This window comes from Pinus tabuliformis, chromosome 1_1, assembly GCF_031772625.1.
Source record: "Pinus tabuliformis cultivar Carrire ecotype Pingquan chromosome 1_1, CPIR1, whole genome shotgun sequence".
In the NCBI taxonomy this organism is placed as follows: Eukaryota; Viridiplantae; Streptophyta; class Pinopsida; order Pinales; family Pinaceae; genus Pinus; species Pinus tabuliformis.
The window spans coordinates 730,459,327-730,484,560 of NC_142297.1; the positions used below are offsets into that span (position 1 = coordinate 730,459,327).

The 25,234-nt window shown below is 38.3% G+C and overlaps 1 protein-coding gene and 1 pseudogene across 1 annotated transcript; one reads left to right on the forward strand and one right to left on the reverse strand.

Annotated features, from left to right (window-relative positions):
- The first annotated feature begins 475 nt into the window (after positions 1-475).
- Positions 476-7,950, forward strand: LOC149216001 (26S proteasome non-ATPase regulatory subunit 1 homolog A-like; annotated as a pseudogene).
- A 4,842-nt stretch (positions 7,951-12,792) lies between these two features.
- LOC149216002 (disease resistance protein L6-like) lies at positions 12,793-16,116 on the reverse strand. Its single transcript, XM_089389796.1, has 5 exons — positions 15,578-16,116; positions 14,971-15,453; positions 13,666-14,833; positions 13,157-13,528; positions 12,793-13,065 (listed from the first exon to the last, which is right to left on the reverse strand). The coding sequence occupies exons 1-5, from the start codon at positions 16,114-16,116 to the stop codon at positions 12,805-12,807; spliced, it is 2,823 nt and encodes a 940-aa protein (XP_089245922.1). The 3' UTR covers positions 12,793-12,804.
- Between the last annotated feature and the right edge of the window lie 9,118 nt (positions 16,117-25,234).

Genomic DNA, 25,234 nt, shown 5'->3' on the forward strand with positions numbered 1-25,234 from the left:
AACTAAATGAAGGATACACATCGAATATTAAATGTTAGTATCATGTCTGGATCATCTTCTGTATTTTTGTGTTTTTTAAACAGATTCAAATCGACATCAAGTTTTCCGGGGTAAAAATTTCGAAAAAGTGTTAGTTGAATAGGCAACGGCTCGCAAGGCTTCCGCCCTTGTTATTGGCACATCCGAGTGTTTTGTTACATGGTAAACTGCTTAGTATCTCTGCTCTCTGTTTGATTTTTAACTATGTAAAGCTTTGAAAGATGCAATTTTTTCCCCTTTCTTTTCACCGAAGGCTTCATATCTGAGGTTCTCGTTCTTGAAAACTTCCGGTGAGGCCAACTTATTGCCTCAAACATTTTATTTCAGGCGAAAAAGGAAACGGTCAAACTATCTTGTGCAAAATTCTCCCGCAGGATGCTCTGTCATTATTGTTCGAAACGGAAAAGTTGTGCAATACAAAGAAAATTGATGGACAATGTCGAATGAAGCAGATGCAAAGCAATCTTCTTCGTTGTTGTTTTTTCATCAAATCTCAAGTATAGACAAAGCACACAATGAACCCTCATTTTATATTGAACAGGGTGGTTATATATCTTGGGGGCATCATAGATATCGAAAATGTCACTAGCTAGGCCATGAAAATCTACGTATTTATTTGTTCCAGACTGAATAAGATAGATACTAACTGATCTATCCTCACAGATATCAAAACACTAGGAGATATGTGTGACAGATCATAAAACTATTGTGGATGAGGTAAACATTTCTAGTGAAGCAGGACCCATGAAACACCCAAAATCTAGTGATAAGGAGGGGGAAGCAATGTAGGTAATTGCCACCTGCAACAAGGTAGATCTTTGATGGCTCCTTATCTTCTAGGTGGAAGCCCATATTCGGAAGGTGGAGCTTTGTATGCTTTAGGGCTTATCCATGCAAACCATGGGGAAGCCATTAAAGAGTTTCTTCGTGAAAGCTTGCATAGTACAAGTGTTGAAGTGAGTGTCCAGTGTCCACCTAACTTTCAGCCACTGGTATCATTTGATGTATAGAACCTTTAATGAAAAATGTTTTGTTCAAATCAGATATTTGTTTTCAAAGCACATATAACAAATTTGTGGTGATTGCAAAAGATAATTCAACATGGTGCATGTTTGGCACTGGGTTTGGTTGCTTTGGCAACTGCTGATGAAGAGATTTATGAGGATGTCAAGACGTTCTTTACTTAGATAGTGCAATTGTTGGAGAGGCTTCAGACATAAGTATGGGCTTGCTTATGGTTGGAACTGCAAGTGAAAAGGCGAGTGACATGCTTGCATGTGCACATGATACTCAACATGAAAAGATTATCAGGTATTGTTGGTTACTTTTGAATTTTTAAAAGTATTTAATGTGAACCATTCAAACATTTATTTTCCCTTTAACTAATTCTACTGAAGTTTAAACTTTCGACCAGATTTTAATGCCTGTTTCGAACATTTATTTTTCCTTTGACTAATTCTACTAAGGTTTAAACTTTCGACCAGATTTTAATGTATGTTTGTAAACAATTGTGTATAGAGGTCTGGCCCTTAAAATATCATTAAGTGTCCATGGAAGAGAAGAAGAGGCTTCTACACTTATAGAGAAAATAACTCATGATCAGGATCTAATTCTATGCTATGATGGGATGTATGCTCTGGCTCTCACATACAGTAGCACATCCATCACAAATCCATTCGTCATATGTTGCACTTTGTTGATTCTAATGTTAGTGATGATGTGAGAACAACTGTGGTGCTAGCACTTAGATTTGTTTTATACTCTGAACCTGAGCAGGTAGAAAGATGCGTGTTTGGAAACAAAAGATATGAATTTAAAATGCAGTTGGGAGAGCTCAAGCAACTCTGCAATCACAAACAGGTTAGTACCCATACTGTAAAAAGAGAATGAAATTAAATGCAGGAAACACACTGAATATTAAATGTTAGTATCATGTCTAGATCATCTTATGTATTTTTGCGTCTTTTGAACAGATTCAAATGGACATCAAGTTTTCCGGGCGTAAAAATCCCAAAAAAGTGTTAGTTGAACAGGAAACGGCTAGCAAGGCTTCCGCCCTTATTATTGGCACATCCGAGCATTTTGTTACATGGTAAACTACTTAGTATCTCTGCTCTCTGTTTGACTTTTAACTATGTAAAGCTTTGAAAGATGCAATTTTTTCCCTTGCTTTTCACTGAAGGCTTCATATCCGAGGTTCTCTTTCTTGAAAACTTCCTGTGAGGCCAACTTATTGCTCAAACATTTTATTTCGGGCAAAAAAGGAACTAGCCAAACTATCTTGTACAAAATTCTCCCGCGGGATGCTCTGTCATTATTGTTCGAAATAGAAAAGTTGTGCAATACAAAGAAAATTGATGGACAATGTCGAATGAAGCAGATGCAAAGCAGTCTTCTTCTGAAGGTACTCATTTTGATTTTTCCATATAATCTCAAGTGTAGACAGAGCACACAATGAACTCTCATTTTATATTGAACAGGGTGGTTATATATCTTGGGGACATCATAGATATCGAAAATGTCACTTAGCTAGGCCATGAAAATCTATGTATTTATTTGTTCCAGACTAAATAAGATAGATAACCACTGATCTATCCTCACATATATCGAAACACTAGGAGATATGTGTGATAGATCATAAAACTATTGTGGATGAGGGAAACATTTCTGGTGAAGTAGGATCCATGAAACGCCCAAAATCTAGTGATAAGGAGGGGGAAGCAATGTAGGTAGTTGCCACCTGCAACAAGGTAGATCTTTGATGGCTCCTTATCTTCCTGGTGGAATCCCATATTCGAAAGGTGGAGCTTTGTATGCTTTAGGACTTATCCATGCAAACCATGGCAAAGCCATTAACAAGTTTCTTCGTGAAAGCTTGCATAGTAAAGTGTTGAAGTGAGTGCCCAGTGTCCACCTAACCTTTAGCTACTCATATGTTATGTAAAAATTAGTTAGGATTATGTAAATTTGATTAGTTGTAGTATTTAAGCAAAAGGGCATGACCAAAGATCATGCCCTTTCACCAAGAGGCACCTAAGGTTGTATATAACCGGGGCTCTCTCTAAAAATGTAATCATCAATTCAGTATTCATTTTTATTAATAAAGATATATATATATATATATATATATATAATTCTGTTATCAAGAAGTTTTCACTTCATCTGGTATCAGAGCGATTCTTTTCTCGGCAGATAGCTGCACAGCTCACTGTGCCTATCATACTAAGCTCACTCATCTTCCTGATTCACTGTACATCAATTTCCTTGGCCCCCGCATTCACTCACGCCCCACACTGCTCCTGCGCATACATTAAAACCCCCGTCCTCTGCAATCCGCTGTCCAATCTTACCACCACACGCTTCAGCCTTCCGCCAGTCATTTTTTTACTGCCATCGTGCCGCTGCCTCCATCCATTCCTCTATCCCTGCCGCACGTCATTCGTGGCTCCACCGTTCCCTGTTATACACCATGGCCATTTACCGCCATCTGACCACATCTGCTTTTTGAACTGTCGGAAAGTCCACCAATCAATCAACGTGATTGTTCAGTTAATTATATATAATATATATTTATATTATTATATGTATAACATTAATTTATATATATGTTATATAAATTATATAACTTAATCTAATATAAGTTTTATATATATATATATATATATATAACGTCAATTTAAATTAATTAATTAATTAAAAAAGAAAACAAAAAAAACCAACTAACTTATGTCATATAATTAAATTAGTTAATTTAATTTAATTATTAAAAAAAAAAAAAAAAAAAACTGGCAGATAAATACACGCCCCTGCAAACTCGCTCAATGTCGACAATGACAATGGCAGATTTCCAAAAAAAATTGTTGGACTCGAAGCATAAGATAAATAACAACCACGATGAGGTCAGTAAAAGATTAGATGAATTCAAGATCAAGCTTGAGGGGCAGGTTGACAATATCAAAAAACAGGCTGACCAAATAAAAAATCTTCAGGATACGACAAATCGAATAGAAATAAAGATGGAAAATCAACATGTCCAAACAGAAGTAGACATCAGAGAGGCCTTAACAATGCTGAAAATTCTGTGTAAAAGGGCGAATTGTACACCCGAACAACTACTAAAAGAAAATGAAGAGAATCAAGAACACATCTCATCAGATTCAACAAAGTCAACAAACTCTCATGAAAAAGTTGAATCCCCAAAAAAATCAGCAACACCCCACCAAGAAGTGAGTAACGCAACCCTTACAAACAAGCAACTCTGGGATATCTTTACTAATCAACACCTCTTTTTCGCTCAACCATTGGCAACATACCAGCGAAGGGCAAAAGTCGAGATTCCTAAATTCGATGGAAACGAAAAAAACAATGTTGCATGGATAAATAAAGCAGAAGAATACTTTGAGATATATGACATCAATGACGATGACGAAAAGCTCCAGCACGCATACATGAAAATGGAAGGAGAAGCATATAATTGGTATATGTGGTGGAAAAAGACAACACACGTCATTATCTGGAGAAAATTTAAAGATGCATTCTTTAAAAGATTCCAAGGTGTAAAGAAAGAAGAGTTCTTTTCAAAACTCATCAAATTACGACAAAAAGGAAGTGTGGACAAATACACTCAACAATGGGAGACCTTAGTAACACGAGTACCTAGGTTATCAGAATCTCGTCTAATTCAATCATACGTCTCAGGACTCAAAACCCATTTACAAGTAGAACTTGAGATGCATGACATTTCATCAATAGAAGTAGCAAGACGAAAAGCAAAAACAGCCGAAAAGAAATTCGAACAAATATTTTGGTCAAAATCCGAAAAAACATATTCAAGATGAAGAACACCTCAGTATGCAAACGAAAAAAATACAAGATATGTTCCACCACATCGTCGTGAAGATGAAAAATCTAATGTGGAAACGCAAAGGATAAAAGAGGGTAAATGCAAGCACTGTGGTGAGAAGTGGGACCCCAAACATAGGTGTGCTAAAGGAAAAGAACCAAAGAACCTATATAATTGTGAAGCAACCAATGATTCAAATAGTGAAGATTCTGACATAGAAGAAACAGAAGAGGCCCCAAAATTCTCACCAGAATTAGATGACGAAAGTATTCCGCAAGTGTCATTATCAACTATGATAGGGATATCACAACCTCAGACTTTAAAGTTAAAAGGACACATAAAGAAGAACAACGTGGTGGTTCTCATCGACTCTGGTAGCACACACAATTTTTTAGATGCAATCGTGGCAAAGAGACTCAATATTTTTTCATTTCCCTTACCAAACATGAAGGTGATGGTAGCCGATGGTAAGAAGATTGAAAAAGTGGGGAAATGCCATAAGGTTAAATTTCATATTCAAGACTTCAGTTTAGAGTCTCCGTTTTTCAAGGTACCTTAGGAGGAGTAGATGTAGTCTTAGGTATCCAATGGTTACGAACTTTAGGTACTTATGTCGCCAACCACCAAGTACAATTTATAAAATTCAAATGGGGAGGTCAGAAGTACAAATTACGTGGATTCCAAGCACCAAAAAATCAATAAAACTGTTGTGGAGAAGATATAGATTAAATCTGCCAGAAATAGAATTTAAGCATTTTAGTCTTGTCAGTGCTTATTGGTTATTTCCAAAGTGGAGTTTTGTTGCCATAGCTATTTTAGTCTTGTTGCTGCTTATTGGTTATTTCCCATTTCATATCTATGATATCTTTGTCTTATTGCCACCTTATTATATGTAATGGTTTTTTCTTCAGTGAAAATGGGCACAAAGGTTCTGTAGAGAATATTGTAGTTGAGATCTAGGAATGGAGTGTATCACACCACTGTTGTTTATGGTCATGGTTGTATTGAGAAAATTAGGGTCATTTTAACACTGTTATTTAAAGTTTATTGCTCCTTCATTTTATGATCTTGGGCTTCTTCTCAATTTGTCCATCTACATAACCCACTCTTCCTCTATGCTTATTCAAGTTAATTTCATTTTTGCAGGTGGATATTGCATCTGAAAGGAAAGTTGAAGCAGAGCCATTTTGTGAAATTCTCTCAACTCCTGCTCGAGTTGTTCTAGTGCAGGAAAAGTATATTAAATTTTTTGAAGAGAGTAGATATGTGCACATTAAATTAATGCCTTCAGGGTTTGTTGGAGCTAGCAAAACATGCAGAGTTGGAACCACATTGAAGTGGACCATATGTGTAGTTGTCCAACATCTATGTTTCCGCTGGTAGATGAGATGATAAAGCCAATATTAGAAAGGTGATGAAAGACAAAGGGGTGAAGAAGGAAATGGGACACAACTGGATCGAGATTAAGAATGAGGTGCATACATTCAACACACATGAATGTTCTTTACTTAGATAGTGCAGTTGTTGGAGAGGCTTTTGGCATAAGTATGGGCTTTCTTATAGTTGGAACTGCGAGTGAAAAGGCCAGTGAGATGCTTGCATATGCACATGATACTCAACATGAAAAGATTATCAGGTATTGTTGGTTACTTACGTTTGAACTTTGAAAAGTCTTTCATGTGAAAATATCATTCGAAGATTTATTTTTCCTTATCTAATTCTACTCAAGTTGAAACTTTCCACCATATTTTAATATGTCTATTTGTAAACAATTGTGTACAGAGATCTGGCCCTTGAAATATCATTAATTGTCTATGGAAGAGAATAAGAGGTTGATACACTTATAGAACAAATGACTCATGATTAGGATCCAATTCTATGCTATGGTGTGATTTATGCTCTGGCCCTCCCATACAGGGGCACATCCAATAACAAATCCATTCGTCGTCTGTTGCACTTCGTTGTTTCCGATGTTAGTGATGATGTGAGAAGAACTGCGGTGCTAGCACTTGGATTTGTTTTATACTCCGAACCTGAGCAGGTTTATGTGTTATCTTACAGTGTACCATGTTTTTATTATTAAATCAATTTTAGACTTGATTTGTTATAACTTTTGTGCTACAACTTGATGGAGCATTTGGCTCAATATTTTAAGAATAATATCAAGGGGGTCAGTGTATGCTCTCTTGGTCCTTTATGCTGGTGCTAAATCAAACTCTGCAAATTTAACAAACCCCACGAATAGTTTCTTTACTGTCTGAATCATATAATCCACATGTCAGATATGGAGCAGCCTTGGCAGTGGGTCTATTGTACAGACACAACATTAAGTGAGGTCATTTTGCTGCTGGAACCATTAACATCAAATGTGGTAGATTTTGTTCGTCAAGGTGCCCTTATAGCCATGGCTATGGTTCTGTGCAAACAAATGAGGCACGTGAACCTCGTGGTAGGTAGCTTCAGGTATGCTATTATACAATGTTGTAAGCTTTTATTTAGCAAACAAATGTTCATTGTTGCCATTGTAGTTGCAATTCTATTGTTAATTTTTAATGCAAAGTTTCCAATTGAAATAATAACTTCTAAATGTTGGCATTTAAAGGTAGAATTATATCCTATAGAGACTGATGGTGCTATTATATTGCATTCAAACTCCAGGTTTTGCCACAATAGATCTTTTTATCACCCTGACATCGTTTTTATTTCATACTTCAGGCGTCAACTTGAGAAGATCATTCTTGACAAGCATGAAGACACCATGAGCAAGATGGGTGCAATTTTAGCTTCTGGTATTTTAGATGTAGGTGGTCGGAATGTCTCAATTAAGTTGTCATCCAGGACTAAGCATGACAACATCATTGTTGTTGTTGGTATGGCAGTATTTAGTCAATTTTGGTATTGGTATCCACTTGTATATTTTTTTGAGCCTCCCTTTTGCACCTACTGCTTTGATTGGGCTCAATTATGAACTGAAGGTCCCAAAATTTGAGTTTCTTTCACATGCCAAGCCCTCATTATTTGTGTTGTGTTTTGGATAATGGAGATCATCACAATGCAGCTTGTTGCAAGAATGCTTGGGACATTGAAGAAACCATCAGATTTTTTGTGCCACTTGTAATTTGTCCCCTCCCTCAACAATGGCTTCCATGGCTATAATGTGGGAGCTCTGCATGTTGAGTATGATGAATATGTATAGCAAAGGATGATTGAGCATGAATCCTAGTTGGACAGCCCTGTTGTTGTCTATGAAATGTTGGATATCAATGCCATATCAATCGAAGAAGGGCCTACTTGTGTTTGCATCCCGATTCTTCCTATGGAGCATGATGACTAGACAAGGATGTTGATTAGATTTTTCGAGTGTGGAGATGAATAAGATCAGGGTACCATAATTGTTGCAGTAGAAGCTCTTGAGACCTACTTGGATGGCACCAGAGCGGGTGCTTTTGTTGAAAGAGTTGAATACAACACATCTTTAGAGGTGGAATGGTTGTTAGAATATTTTCTTGATCCTTTGTATTTCTCATGAATCCTGGGGTATCTAAATGATTATGAATATTGGAGAGAAGATATACCAAATCTCCATGGACTCAAAGACTCACCTTTGTTTCATATTGTGTCCTTTTATTGTTGTTCTTTGAAAACATAATGTTGTCCACGAGGATATCAAAATGAAAAAAATGTTCATAATTTCCTTGGATTTTCTTGAAGATGAAGGTTTTAATTGGTATGAAAAGCTTGTTGGAAATTAAATATCACCACTTTCATAATTATTCAAGGCATTTCTAAACATTGGCTTCATCTCTATAAGGACAAGTGTGAAGGAATTATTGCAGATGTGGCGCAACATGTGGATTTTTTCTAAACATGTTTTTCTAGCCTTGTAGTATGGGTGATTTTGACAATAAATAGGTTGAGGATAGGCTGCCACATGCACTTTTCTCAGACATTATTCCAGCCCCCTTCAACATAACATTGACTTGGCATATGCTAGGTCATGTTATCATCTTTCAAAATTTTGAACCCTAAAGATCATATTTCGGTGGAATTAAGACACAAAGTTATCACTAGATCCAAGATTGATTTTTGTGTTCCAATCCTAGTTTCATGTCCAGATATAAAGCAACGATGATAGGGTATGAGGATGAGTTCTGGAGGTAGTCTCCAGTGCAGTTTCAGGCTTTCAAATAAAGATGCCAAATTATAAGGCACTAGAGGTTGAAAATTATTGTAATAACCAACAACAGAGGACGATGTGTTTTGCAAACCTTTCCCAAGCAATCATATGAGAAGCTCACTTTGATCATTGGATAATGTAAGTCTGGTCTCAGTATTAGTAAGCTTGCTTATAGTCTCGAATGGAAATATAATTGAGCGCTTGCACATAGGTATCACATTAATGTTGGGACCTATTCAGGAAAACCTTTTGTGTCAATGAAGTAAAGCCTAATTCGGTTATAAAGAAGAGCTTCCCAGTCCAACAAATGGTAAAAATTAATGACAAATCTAAGATCCAACAAAGGTAGCATGGTTATTCTCCATAAATTGTAATTCAAATCCAACATCCAACATCCAAGAGAAAATGATTAAAATATTCATTCTTATCAAATCTGGTTACTCACACATACACTCAAACTTCTTTGATGTTCTATATATTTAGTTGAGGCAGTATTACACTTATTGGCATATTCATTAAAGCTGACTTGGCATGTTTTTGGCACAAACATCAGTGGTTTTAATAGTTGTCGAGATCATCTTCATCATATTTTAAAATTTGGCCATTTTGTCATCTATTTGAGGTAGTATACATCTAGCATTACAAGCTTTGTTTTCCATCTCAACTGGTAGCATTTTGTGTTTGTTTGAAATTAATTATTCAACCAGAAATGTAACATTTTATGGGAAAATTTTCCTTGTGATTAATTGTTGGTCGTTTTTTAACACAAAATTGTTGAGTGTTGGAGAACGGGTAATTGACCTCAAGGTGGGTGATAGTGTCCTTCCTCACTTTTATCCATGAGGCCAATACATAATTGAGGTTGAGATATTAATGTTTTTCATTGTCTTCGATCTATCTTGTCACTCTACATAAATAACAAATTCTGAACTCCTTAGTCTCGTGCACATAAAAAACAAGATGATCCTACGACTATCTGGAACTTCTCAACCAATCTTGTTCTAAAATATCAATGGAAGTTGTTGTCATCTATCAATCTTTCCCGTTTGTAGCAATAACAAAGATTTTGTAATCTCATGCAAATCAAAAGTGGGATGATCCTAGGACTTACTTACCATTCAAGTTCCAAAAAGTCAACAACAGAAAATGTTTTTTAAAACAAAACAGGTTTCTTTTGGCATAGTTTAAATTACTTTCATGCTTTTTAAAAGTAGCTTTCTTGCGTGACACTTTTGCTAACTCAATCACAAAGTGTTGTATGGTATTTTATACAACCTTCTGTGCAAGATCAAGAGATCCATGCCTAGTAATCAACTCGACTTATCATGACTCTAGTCATATAAAAAAATACATAGATAGATATGAATACATTTTCTCATTTGTAATCAACACACCAATATAGCAAATGTGTTCTGCGAGTTAGGGTTGTTAACAATTAAATATAGTTCATCTAAAACAGAGTCAATGTTTTGCATTAGAATTATGCATGGCCAATCATGTACCATCATGATATAACAACATATTAGATAAGAGCCAATTTCTCAAAGGTCATGGCAAGATGACATATGGTTCTACCATTACCACATAAATTATACACTATGATTGTGTAAAAAAATAATATTGATATAGTAAGAGCCAATTTCTCAAAGATCATGGCAAGATGACATATGATTCTACCATTACCACATAAGTTATACACTTCAAGCTACTGATTCATTTTCTACTACCTTACCACGTTTCTTTGCAACATAGAGTACAAATGCGAACTATTATATTATGAAACAAATGTTTTCCTTTACAACTTTTTCTAACCCTTTAAATTTATATAGCTGGCAAGCCTAAATTTAACCACGAGTGTTCGGAATCCACTACGGGTGGCACTTACAGACATGGATGAACTTTACTAACCTTGAGTCTTCGGAATCCACTAACGGTCGCACTCGCAGACATGGATGGACTCCACTAACGGAAAATAAAGACTGCAACCCCTCATTACATCAGCCTGCAACATTTATCTTGATCTACTTGGAAGCCAAGCATTCCTCGTCCTCGCAGCTGCTTGACTATTTGCCTATCCAATTGCAGTTTCGGGCATCGGAGAATTTCAAGCTCCCCCAACGATATCACATTTTCGACGCCTGACAGCTTTTGTATATCAGGGCATTCGCAAATAGATAGCATTAGGAGATTTCTGAGTTGCTCCCCCAACCCTGTTATGATCTGCAGCTTCTCGCATTTCCGGATATGCAAATTCTTCAAAGATATCAAATGTTCCAAACCTGAGAGCATTTTTATCTCACGGCATTCAATGACATCTAACATCTCAAGCTTTGTGAGTGACCCAAACGCTGGTATGCACTGCAACTTCCTGCATCCCTGAACATACAACCTCTCCAAAGAGGTCAAATGTTCCAAGCTTGGTATCTCTCGTATCTCACGGCATTCAATAACCTTTAGTGTACGGAGTCTTGTGAGCAACCCCAACGCTGGTATGCTTTGCAACTTCTCGCATCCCTCAACATACAACCACTCCAAAGAGGTCAAATGTTCCAAACCTGGTATATCTTGTATCTCACGGCATTTAATAATTTCTAGTGTTTGGAGTTTTGTGAGCAAACCCAATGTTGGTATGCTCTGCAACTTTTCGCATCCCTCAACAGACAACCACTGCAAACAGGTCAAATGTTCCAAACCTGGTATATCTTGTATGTCACGGCATTTAATACCTTCTAGTGTATGGAGTTTTGTGAGCAACCCCAATGCTGGTATGCTCTGCAACTTCTCGCATCCCTGAACAGACAACCACTGCAAAGAGGTCAAATGTTCCAAACCTGGTATATCTTGTATCTCACGGCATTCAATAACTTGTAATGTTTGGAGTTTCGTCAGCGACCCCAACGCTGGTATGCTCTGCAACTTCCCGCATCTCTGAACATACAACATCTCCAAAGAGGTCAAATGTTCCAAACCTGGTATCTCTTGTATCTCACTGCAGTGAATAAATAGCGTTTGGAGCTTTACGAGCTTCCACAACGGTGGTATGCTCTGCAGTTTCTCACATCCGCGAACAGACAACGTCTCCAAAGATTCCAAATATTGCAAACCTGACAGCGTTTGCATCTCACAACAGCCATCAACATTTAGCGTTTGGAGCTTTCCGAGCTCCCTCAACCCTGGTATGCTCTTGAGCTTCTTGCATCCGCTAACATTCAAATCCTTCAACGACGTCAAATGTTCCACACCTGATAGCTCCACTATCTCACTGCACTCGCTAACATCTACTGTTTGGAGCTTTGTGAGCAACCCCAACATTCGTATGCTCTTCAACTTCTTGCATCCACTAACATTCAACATCTTCAAAGAATTCAGATGTTTCAGATCTGGAAGTTTTCGTACCTCACAGCATCCACTGACATCTAGTATTTGGAGCTTTGTGAGTTTCCCCAACCCTGGTATGCTCTTAAGCTTCTCACATCCACAAACATTCAACGTTTCCAAAGAAGTCAAATGTTCCAAAGCCGGTAGAGCTTGTATCTCAGGGCATCCACTAACATCTAGTGTTTGGAGCTTTGTGAGCTTCCCCAACCCTGATATGCTCTTAATTTTTTTGCATCCCTTAACATCCATCGTTTCCAAAGAAGTGAAATGTTCCACGCCTGGTAGCTCTTGTATCTCACTGCACTCTGCCAAAGATAGATGTTGGAGTAGAATTAAATTTCTGAATGAAGTTGGAAGCATCTGCAACCTAGAAGCGCCTTTCAAATTGATATATTGAAGGTTTGTTAAATGTCCGAACGGGCAGTGACATCATTGTTGAGCATTGTCTCAACTCCAAGTATTTCAACGAGAGCAGTTGACCAAACTCTTTGGGCAAAGTTTTCAATGGGAGTGGCTGGTCATCTAAATTTTTCACCACAATCTTTTCAAGGAGCTCCAGTTGACCTATAGACTTTGGAAACTTTGAAAGGCTAGCGTAGATATTTAGCTCCCGCAACTGGAGAGGAACCTGCGATGTTTAGATTTCAACTATCAACAATGACATGATTTTCATCTACAAAATGAAATGAAACGGAGGAATAATACACACATTTACCTACTTGAGATTCAGATTGCCACAATTCTGTTAATTTGCACCCGTCCACTTCTAAAACGCGTAAATTCTCCATGGGAATCCAGGAAGGCAGATAAGAGTAGGTGCACTTATACCAGTGTAGCCATATTAGATCAGGTGATCCCACCCTAGTCAATATGTCTTCTACGTAACAGCCTTGAGCTGCAAGAAATTTCAAATTCGTGGGACCACGGAACAACCCACGACTATGTTGGTACCCTGACATTTCAGTTTCATCGCTCACGTCTGGAAAGTGAATCGGAGGACTATGTTGGTACCCTGACATTTCAGTTTCATCGCTCACGTCTGGAAAGTGAATCGGAGGAATCATTGAAATTCCACGGAATTCGGCTATTACCTGTTCAATCATGATAAGTATAAAATACAGAGATGCGCCTTTATTACGAATAAACAAAAGATGCGTCTCGCTTAATAAAAAAAAATTGAAGATATTAAAGCCAATATAAAGGTTTGAAGGGTTGCAGCAGCACACACAGGTGATGATTGCTCAAGCCAATGATCCATCTGGCTGATTGTCTGATTCCAAAGTCGACATGGCATTAATCGCTTAGCGATATTTTTTCCATAATTTCTGATGAGACCATTCATTTCCATTTTATTGTTACTGTCCACCTGCACTAGAAATCTGTTCTCTAGCTTCTTGAGCCCTTCCTTGCCCCATATTCTTATTGCCGTATCTCTTTCTCGCCCCATGAAAAAGCAGGCAATATCAGAGAATATTTGCTGTTCCTCCTGATTAAGTGAATCATATCTAATTTGAAGTATATGGTCTATCTCGACAGGTATTATACAGTTGTGAAGTCGATTCAACTCCTCTTTCCAGAAGGATCTGTTTTCTCCTCGCAGAAGCCACCCATACTCTTCCAACAGTTGTGGCGCTCCACCGCAGGCCAATACAAACTCATCTACAATATCTTTGAATGGAGATACTTCAGATGGGTGATTGAAAGCACTGGAGAGAAAGAGCTTTTTGGAGTCTTCACTATTTAGTCCGGTTAGATGATAAATTGATGAATCTACGATGCCTGCCATATGAAGGACATCCTTGTGACGAGAGGTAACCAAAATCAAGCTTTCTGGGTGAAGGACATACTTGATTGGCAACAACGCATCAAGTTGATCCACATGATCAACATCATCTAATATCACGAAAGCATGACAAGATGAGAGATGCTGTTTCAGTATCTCTATTCCCTCTTCGGCACTCTCAATTGCGATATTTGAAATATGTTTCAAGTCCTCAATGACTTTACTTTGCAAGTATTTTAGACCCAGTGTACCTGCATCTTCTCTTAGATTATACAAAATGGAGAATTCTTTGTAATTTGATTTCTGACGCGCGAAAAATTCTTTAGCTAGGGTTGTTTTCCCAAACCCGCCACCACCCACAATTCCCACAACCTTGGCCTTCACGGATTCCTCTTGCTGCGATAGCACCACCTTTTCGAAATCTTCCAATTTATCCGCCATTCCGAAATAAACTTCGGAGCTTCGCTCGACTTCAGATTGCTTTGCAACATTTTCACTCAGAACACATTTTACCACGCTTCGCACGACTTCGGAGCTTTGCATGACTTCTGATCGTTTTGGAATATATTCCAACACGCTTTGCACAATCTTATCGATCAGCTCCTCCTTGGCCCTGAATATTCGGTTAAAATTAGTAAAACAATTTTTATGACCTAACATAGACACGTACGCGACTGTCATGTACATATTCTTTTAACAAACTGAGAACTAACACTGGCAGGTGTTGAGAAAGATGGTATGAATCCTTACCCGTCCAGCACGAAATCATTTGATTTTGGTATATCGGCAAGAGCGCCTCTCCATCTCTCAATAGTCTCAGAATCGTATCGCTGTTTCTTTTGGTGGGAGAGGAGGTTTTCAGCGTAAATTTCATTCAGATCGAGAGATTCGAGTTCGTATAAGACCGGGAGAATAGGAGCCCTGGATTTTATCATGAGGAAGAGTTCATCGAGGCACCAGCAAGATTGTGCATAAGTCGGTGAAAATATGGCAATATGAACAGAGGCGAATTGAACAGCCACCTCTATTTGAGGAGCAATCCGGAGTCCCTCGACCAATTCTGGCTTGTCGAGAAAGACTCGTAACCCATGGTAAATAAGGCGATCGTAGAGAGGGCTGGCGAATGCTTCCTTAGTGTCTGGCCCGCGATGACTTATGAAGACATCGTAATCCCGGGGAGGACAGGCTTTGAACACGCTTTCCACTAGTTTATGCAAGAGTTCCTCCTCGTCCCTAAATACGAGTGTAAGATAAGCAGTGAGAAAAGCGTTTATGTATCTAAGTCAGGGGGTGAGAAACTCCTGTCAATCCATCAAATTGAAAGCTATTAAGGATTCGAATAGTGGGAGATGCTTACCCATTGCACGCCTCCAACTCGAAACCGGTTATATTGGAAACATTGTGTAGAACGTCTCTCCAAGTCTGAATAGTTTGCGAGTCGAATCGTTCTTTCTCCTCATGGTCACGCATCCATAGAGCATATGGTCCATTATTATTTTTGCCCGTCCACCTGACTTCACAAGGCTTCATTTTGTAAAATACAGGGAGAATAGTACCCTCTGACTTTGTCATGTGGATGAGCGCATCCAGACACCATTTCCATTCGGCATAGTTTGGAGAAAAGATGACGATCTGGATAGAGGCTAGTGAAATCGCAGCTTCCATTTGAGATGTAACCTCCTCTTCAAACATGAAGTGCAACTTGTCAAGAAATATATGCAACCCACGAGAATGAAGACGACGGTAGAGAGCGGTGGCGAAGATATCCGCGTCACGCCCACAATGGCTAATAAAGATATCATAGTGGACGTAAGAAGTCGACGCCGACGCAGAGCAAGAAGCCGTGGAGGAGGAAGCAATGTCATCATGATGAGGGGTTGCTGCTCTTTCTGCCATTGAAATTGGAAAGGAAAGATTGATACACAGAAAAACTTGGAAAGATGACGGGCAGGCATGTAGTTTAGAGCGCTGGCAGGATGTGCTCTAGGCAACGAGAGAGATCTCTGGTAAAAATGATGATGCGCAGGAATTAGTTTAGATCGCTGGATGCGAATAATATAACGAGGGCATCTTTTGTGGCCGCCTCGAAATTTGAACTACACCGCCTCTGGCTCAAGGCATTTTCTGGCAGCGCAACGATCTACACAGGGCAGTTTGTATAGATGATGCATGACAACATGAACAATTTAGTAAGCCTAGTTAAAAAGTAGATGATGCATGACAATTTCTATCCATTATAGTATCAATCCATGAAGTAGTAACAGCTATGCCAAATACTTGACCACTAATTCGATGGCTACATAACACAATGTAAAGTTATTGGTAGACAATGTTTATCGTTTCTTTACATAAAAGATTTAACCTTGAAATGGAAAACAACAAATTAGTGTACTAAAGATTTAACTTTGAAAGAAAAAAAACTAATTAATTTATTAAAGCAGTTCATAGCATTAACAAGAATTATATATGTATGTGTTTTCTAAGATTAAAAATTTCCAATCAAATTAGAAGATATGCTGAAAAGTGTTACCCAAAATGATATAATTCACTTCCCAGTTGTTTTTAGGTGGCTTTTTTGTAACAGAGTCCCTCTTCCTAATTGTTTTTCAAAATATAATTAATAATTCCTCAACTCTAATGTATCTGTAGGAATTATATCTACAAAAGAGTAGAAAAAATGGTGTTCCCGTATGGGTTGATTAGACTTGAAGTGGTCGTGTCTATTGATTACATTCTATATTTCCTATAGCAATTTCTACAATTATGTAGAACTTCCTATAGCAGCACAATACTTCATATAGGAATGCTCTATTTCCTGCACCATCACTTTCAGTTTTGCTTTAATTGGTTTGTGGTATTTTGTTAGCATAGGAAGAATATGTTGGACTATGAATTGAATTCGTTTCAACTCAGAATGAGTTTTGCTTTCTAATGCTTCATTTCAGATGCGTGATAGAACAATTAGTAATAGGGTTGGGTTGCTTTGTAGGTAAGTGTAATTCTTATTTTGGGATCCAACAATCTATATCTGCTCGTTTGGATTTGTAGATTTACATTCTACTTCTGGCAGATTTGTACCCCAACTTTCCACTGTCACGATAAGTCGGGATTGGTCATTGGGTTGCTTGGACCCTTGGTTTCTACTTTGTAGGTTTCGTTGTAATTGAATTTAAGACTTTGATTTAGTGGTGTTGAAAAGTTGTTGACTTCCCTTTTCAAACTAAATAAACTCAAGTGGTCACAGTCTCTTTGTAGATGGATACGAGTGTGGGGTTTGTAGGCCTCTCAAAGTTTGCATGAACCCCACGTTGAATTTTAAAGTTGTAATCTAAGGAGTGCAACATTATTTGGCCCCATCAATTACCAATAAGGATTATTGATAAAGGCACTATTAATTTTGTTGATATATATTTTAAATACATGTATTTTAGTTTTTACTGGAAGGTAATGAAAACATAAGTGGTATAGTATAAAATTATTATTAATATTTATAATTGCAAATTTGTATTTCGCTATAAAGTATTAATAAGGATTATTGATAAAGTACTATTAATTTTGTTGATATATATTTTTATATTTTTTTTGTAAGTTTGGTGGTACCTTTCTATTAATTTTCGGAAATAAACCAGGTTACATCCATATTTCTGAAAGTTAAGTGGCATCAACCTACCCAAAGAGAAACCAGGTATGTTGGCCACCTAACCGCAAAATACACCATCCATAAGAAAATAATAATAACTCTATCCAACCATGCTATATAAACGTGAGAGTCTTTATACTTCATATTCTCTAAATAACTATAAACATAACTGATAATAAGTCTAAAATTATGGGACTGAACCATTCAAAATGTAAAAACACGGGTGCGCTATCACTACTCATCATCAGCGGAATCCACCGGAGCATGGTCTTGCACAGTGGAATCTGGCAGCTTCGTGTAGGGTATGCAAGGGATGTGTTGCTCAATTCGGCTCAGCCAACCACTCCGTTGTTGCAGTTGGAACTGAATTTTTTGCAATTTTTTGTTGTAATTTGATTGCCCTGGGTGGGCTACATGCACGTCAGGAGGAAAATGTTCTAGAGCTTTCGCCATAATGCTCTTCATCATCTAGAACATGTGTATTGTCTGCTTGTATTGGATTACTCTTCCACAAGTATGGGCTCTTCATCATCTAGAACATGCATAATGTCTGCTTGTATTGGGTTACTCTTCCATGAGTATGGCCAGGATCTAGGGCTACTACTTGCCACTCATCCATGTCCAAATCAGATTCTTCCACAATCTAACAGATTTCATCTTCCCATTATGTAATCAGCTACCTAACCTGGTTGGAGTTGTTGGCATGGTACGCTTGGTTCGCTCCTTCAATTATGTGCAAGGCCGTCTTGCACCCTTGACCTACCCCAACCACCCCATTAGAAGAGTTGAGTTAGCTTCCGAGCGACGAAGTTGCCTTTCTTTGCTTTCCCCATCCTCAACTTCCACCACCATTTTTCTTTGTACCCTTTGCTTGAGCCATTATGTTGTCATTGCCTGTTAAATATTGTTCTTTTCCCACCACCGGATTTCCACTAGCCCAGGGCCGCAGTTTGGGTGCTCAACGCTGCCAGAGGTCGCGCCCACACTACAGACCTGCTTCAAATTCAAACGAAACCAGCCAAGTAAGGAACCCACTCCACTTATTGCAACTAATTGGATGCCAACACATGATTATAGTGCCACTGTTTGCAATTACCATCCTCTGCCTAGTGCAAATTCTAAGAAAACTAGTCGTGCCAACCATTTCTAGGGCCTCGGTATTATAGAAAGACTTTCTACCCATAATTAACTTCACCATCAAAACATAGTAACAATAATTGAAAGGGGATTCAAGCCAGCTACAGAACTAAGCCCATAGCCCATCAAACCCCTTCCTACATGACCCCATACATAATGTTTGGGTTGTGGGAATCAAAACCCCATACATAATGACCAACCTCAAATGCTCGGCATTAAGCGGTACCCAACACCGAAACCAGAGTTGATTTCTATCCAAACAGAGGTTCCCAACTTGAGATATTCGAGTCCACAAGACTGGACTGACCCATAAACTGGCCAACAGGGCTTCTCCACCTTTGCCCCTCTGCCACCAGAGGGTGTATCTGGATTTCCCTAAACCCCTTGCTCTCTCTATGCTGAGATAATTTGGATCCACCCCCAATTCTCTGCAAACCCAACCCCCTTTCAGCTCTTCCAGACCCTCGTGAGGGGAATTTCCACATTCACAACTCGCTACCACCCTGACCTTGTGATGCAGGAGCATGAGGCTTGAAGACAAAAGGCTTCGAATTTTATTCCAAAAATACAAAAAAAGTTTACAAGCAAAGGACTGGGATCCTTTAGCTGTCACTTTACAAATCTTTCTAGATAGGATTTGAGCTAGAATTCAGGGATTTGAATTATCTTGTAATTAATTTAAGTATTTAGGCTTAGTTGAGATTCTCGAGGAGAATATCATGCATATTAGATATTATCTAGGATTGGGTAGATTCAATCCATTGATTGAGGATCTGATTGTTAAATGTAAGGTATTTATGTAAGTTTTGAATCAGTAGAAGGGGATTTTGGCCATATTTTGGTTGTGGAAGATTGGAGTGAAAATTTTAGAATCTCTTTGTATCTCTATGAATATTGCGCATGAATGGTCGAATCCTGGAGGTTTTAAATTCCTTGCAAATATTTCTAAGTTTTGTTGATTTCCAGTTTAAGTCCTTTAGAACTAGATTTTGTATAATCTTGTGTGGTCGCATCCAAAATCTTCACTTGCTATGTGTTGAAATAGTCTAGATATGTTTTAAGATCACAGAAAATAATTTAGAAACAAATGGATAAACTTGGCGGAAGTGCTAAATCTTGGCGGAACGAGGAAACCCTGACAAATTTGTGGGAAACCCAGGAGAAGATTTGAATTATCGGATCGACATAATCAACAGGTCTAATAGTGATCGCGTGCTAACAAGCACGGAAGTTAATTCCAAAAATAGACGTGAGAATTTATAAAACTGAGTTAATAGCTTAGTTAATCGTGACCGTCCACTTCAAAGGGACAGATCCGACGGTGATCGCGTTGGAAAATGCCCACAATTTAATCCAGATTTCGGACGTGGTATTTTATGGACTGTGATTTAATCCACTGAATTTCGGTTCAATCATAGTTGTTCATTATGAAGGGATGAGATCCGATGAATATCACTCCGGAATATGGACACGAGTTAATTTCGGACCCGAGAAGGTTATGAACTAGGGTTTATTTCCTTTTGGTTCCATGGGAAAATTTGGAGGGTTGCCAAATATCATGTCAATTAAGTAGTTCGGCTGTTTTAGCAGAATAACTAAAATTAGAGGTTGATGACTGATACTCCAAAGGAAACCCGAGAAGGAGTTCCACCCGAAATTGAAGGAATAGTTTCAAGTTTTGAACGATTATCCTTAATACTTGCAACCATCCCACCATTTGTGGTATCAGAGCAGCCTATTGACACTGAGCAGGATCTCAAAGATTAGAAAAAGAAATCCAACATGGCTTTCAGAGTTGGAGGAGGACGTGGTGGTGGTCGAAGAAGAGGAAGACTAGTTGCAAATGCTGAAGTGTTGGAAGCTATATAACAGATGCAAGCTAGATTAGAAGCAGTCGAAATGGGAAATCAAAGAGATGCAAATGTTGGAGATGTCAGTGAGCCTGAAGTTGAAGCTACAGAAGAAGAGGAACATGCAGAAGTTACTCCTAAAATGAGATTCTTTAAATCAGTGTTGAGATCCACATCTAAACCCAGACTTGAGGTTTCAGTTTATACAGGAGGTTTAAACCCTGAGGAGTTGATAGACTGGATTAGTGACATGGATAAATTATTTGATTATGAAGAAACAGAAGAAGGAAAGAGAGTGAAATTTGTTGTCACAAAATTGAAAGGACATGCAGCACTTTGGTGGGATGGAGTGCAAGCAGAAAGAAGGAGACTTGGTAAGCAGCTAACTAAAATTGGAATAGGATGGTGGAAAAGTTAAGAGGTAAGTTTTTGCCAAGTGATTATCAACAAACATTATTTAGACAGATGCAGAATCTTAGACAAAGGTCTTTGACAGTGAAAGAATATACAAAGGAATTTTACAAAGTCAGCATAAGAGCTGGACAAATTCAGGATATAGATGAGAAGGTTGCAAGATATGTAAATGGACTCAAAATGGAGATCCAAGATGAGATAAGTGTGTTGTCTCCTAAAACAATAGAAGAGGCTTATCAGATGGTATTGAAGGCTGAAGAAAAACTCACGAGGAAGCAATCTGCCAGAAATAGAGGTACTTCCCGAGGAAGGGGAAGTCAAGGTGGTAGAGGAAGATCTACAACACCTAGAGATGGACCTAACAGCAACTCTAATTAGCATACACCTATTAGCATTCCAGGAAACTCTCCTAGGTTATAGATTGGAGATGCCTGGTAACATATAATCTTCAATATTGTTTTTGAACTATTGGAATGGATGATGGTTTGGAACAAGTCGGATGACCATTTCAGCTCTATTTTCACTCAAGACATGCATGAACACCCTCAACAACACAAGGCTTTAGACCACTAATGCTCAATAGTTTGTAGATTTAATGAGTAGATGGAGAATACTAACTGTATCAGCAGATTGTATACATGAACATATGTGAATGGCTAGCCACAGGAAGCGAATGAGTTTACTGACTGTATTAGCAGATGCATATATAATAACACATATAAATAGCTAGCTACAGGCAACAAAGAAGATTGCAAATCCAATATATCAAAGCAGAGATAAGATGACAGTTATCTGGCCTCAGACACACAGAAAACATGAACAAACTGTTCAAGTGCAAGCATAGAACAGAATAGAAGTGAACATTGAACATATAACATCAAAAGAAGCATGTATTACTAAAGAATGTAGATGAGAAGCTAGAGGAGTAGAGTCTCCCCGGTCTCCAAAGGCTTGAACCACTATTACATCTTACTTTCAGCTATTTATAGCTCTTTACAATGCCCCTGAGCCCTCAGAGGCTCGAAGTCTTAATTTTTTTGATCTGTCTTGTTAACTGATTGATTCCCTGAATAGGCAAGCATGGCTCGGAGGTTTTCTCCTTCTGACAGAGGAATAACCACATTCAGGTAGTTTGATGTGTTGTCTGGGAGCTCTCTCGTGCCAGAGATGCCCCATGATGTTTGTTTTGATGAGCTGCACTGTGGCCTTTGATATTTCTATTTGTTTTGGATAGTTGTGCGGGTTGTGTTTTCCTGTGCTACTTCTCAGCCTCTTTGTCGGTTTGGGGATGAGCTGCACGTGCTGTGATGCTCCATGATCACTTTCTGGTCTCGGTTTCCCAGCAATCTATGTTGGAATGGCTATTTGGGCCTCTGTTCTCCTTTTAAATGTTATAATGATTGTTTTCCTGTTTAATATAGGAAAAACGATGTAATACTATAATCCCACCCATCTCTGTCCTTTTCGGACTTTAAAAATCCTTAAGCGTGGCTTTCTTTTCTATCGGGTCCGCCATTTGGGTCGCTGTCGCCTATCACAAGTGGCCTGGTCCCATGCTCCCTTTGTATTTTGAAATACACTAAAAGGTACTGAAAATACATTGGAAATGGCCTTTGGCAGACATGAAAATATATATATTTTCATTCCCGAACCATTTCGCGTCCAGGACTTATCGCATCACCAAGTCGCAAAGGCTTGTTCCCAAGGTTTCCTTTATATTTGGAAATCCGCGAAAACACTGAAAAACATGTGAAATCGGCTTTGGCAGACATGAAATATTATATATTTCATTTCTGAAACCCATCAGGTCCAGATTTCATCGCTATAACACCGCCCCAAGAATTCCTTTGTATTTTGTTTAAACAGCGAAAAATACACAAAAAACATTAGGAATTGGGCTTTCGGTAGACTTGAATTATTATACAATATTGTTTAGAACCCCGTCAAGTCTAGTTATCGGGTCGCTGTCATATATGTGTAAAGGCCCCGTCCCTTTGCGATCGACGATGCGACATAGCGATGTGACTTGTCGCAATCGCATATCGCTCCTGCCAGAAGTCTTTCATATAACGCTGCATATGTTCCCGCCAATTGCGACCCTCTGATCCGATCATCAAAGATCACTGATCGGGGGTGTCCTCCCCCGAACCTTAAGTCCTCTCTGCTCGCCGATTTGTGATTTTCCACTGCCCGCTTGCGCCAACGCGATCTGCCAATTAGATCTGGGCCGTTGATCGGCCAGATCTAACGGTTGTTATGCCTTCTAGATTGTTAAGCCTGCGATTTATGGTTTTTCATGATTTTGGAGTGTTTTTTTCCTCCCGATAGGGTATTTCTGCCCTTCCAAGGGCTTTCCTCTTGCGCCGATTTTGCTCGATGGATGACTTTGAGCCAATATTGAAAATGTCCAAGGCATTAATGGATCCATTGGCATGATTTTTAAGCACACTTGGAGACTTTGGGGCATATTTGGATCCATTTTTGGGCCATTTGCCTCCAAGGCTAACAACACCCACATAAGGTGATGCAAGTGGCAGAAGGAGTTTTTTTAGAGAAAGAGGAGGTAGAGGCAGAGGCAGAGGAAGAGAAGTTAGATGTTATAGATGTAACAAGCTAGGACACAGAGCATATGAGTGCCCAGAAAACACAGGAACAAATCAAAGAAATGTAATTGTTGCTTAGACTGAAGAGGAAGCAGCAAAGGTATTAGAAGAAGAAAATGTACCAGAGAAAGGGGAATCTTTGGTAGGTAACAAAGTTTTGTTAAAGACAACAAAGGAAGTTGTTGAACCAGCATAGAGAAAGGCTTTGTTCAGGACTGTGTGCAAGGTTCAAGGAAAATGTTGTCAAATGATAATTGATAGTAGCAGCACTGATAATTTGGTCTCTACTGAAGTGGTAGAAAAGTTGAAATTAAAGACAAAAAAACATCCAACACTTTACAAGGTTTCATGGCTTCAAAAAGGACATCAGTTGTTAGTGAATGAACAGTGTGAAGTAGAGTTGCAGTTGGGTAGATACAAAGACAAATTTTTGTGTGATGTGATGCCTATGGATGTGTGTCACATATTGTTGGGAAGACCTTGGTAGTATGACATAGGAGCTATGCATGATGGGAAAAAAACACATACAAATTTGGTAAAGATAGTATTAATCATACATTGCTGTCTATGGAAGAAGAGGATGCATCAAGAAAATCTGATCCGAAGACCTTATTGCTGAGTGGAAAAGAATACTTGCAGCAGATTGAAGAGGATGAGGTAAATTTTTCATTGATTAGAAAACCCAAGGTAATAACTACTTCTACTAAAGTTTCTGATTTGCCAATTGAAATTCAAGAGATGCTGGAAAATTATTGTGATATCATTGTAGATGATTCGCCTAATGAGTTACCACCCATTAGAAAAATCACTCATCATATAGATTTGATTCTAGGGGCAAATCTGCCAAATAAAATAGCTTACAGGATGACTCCCACAGAAAATGAACAAATCAGGAAATAGGTTCAGGAATTGTTAGATAAAGGATTGATTAGAGAGAGTTTGAGTCCTTGTGCAGTGCCAACAGTGTTGAGTCCAAAGAAATATGGAGGCTGGAGAATGTGCACTGATTCAAGAGCAATCAACAAAATAACAATCAAGTACAAATTTCCTTTACCTAGAATTGAAGATTTGATGGATTGTTTAAGTGGAGCAAGATATTTTACAAAGTTGGATTTAAAAAGTGGTTATCATCAAATAAGGATTAGAGAAGGAGATGAATGGAAAACTACTTTTAAAACAAATGAAGGACTGTATGAATGGATGGTAATGCCTTTTGGGTTATCAAATGCTCCTAGTACATTTATGAGGCTTATGAATGAAGTGTTGAAAGAATTTATTGGTAAATTTGTAATAATATATCTGGATGATATATTAGTTTACAACAGATCTAAAGAGGAACATATGAGACATCTGAATTATGTCTTACAGAA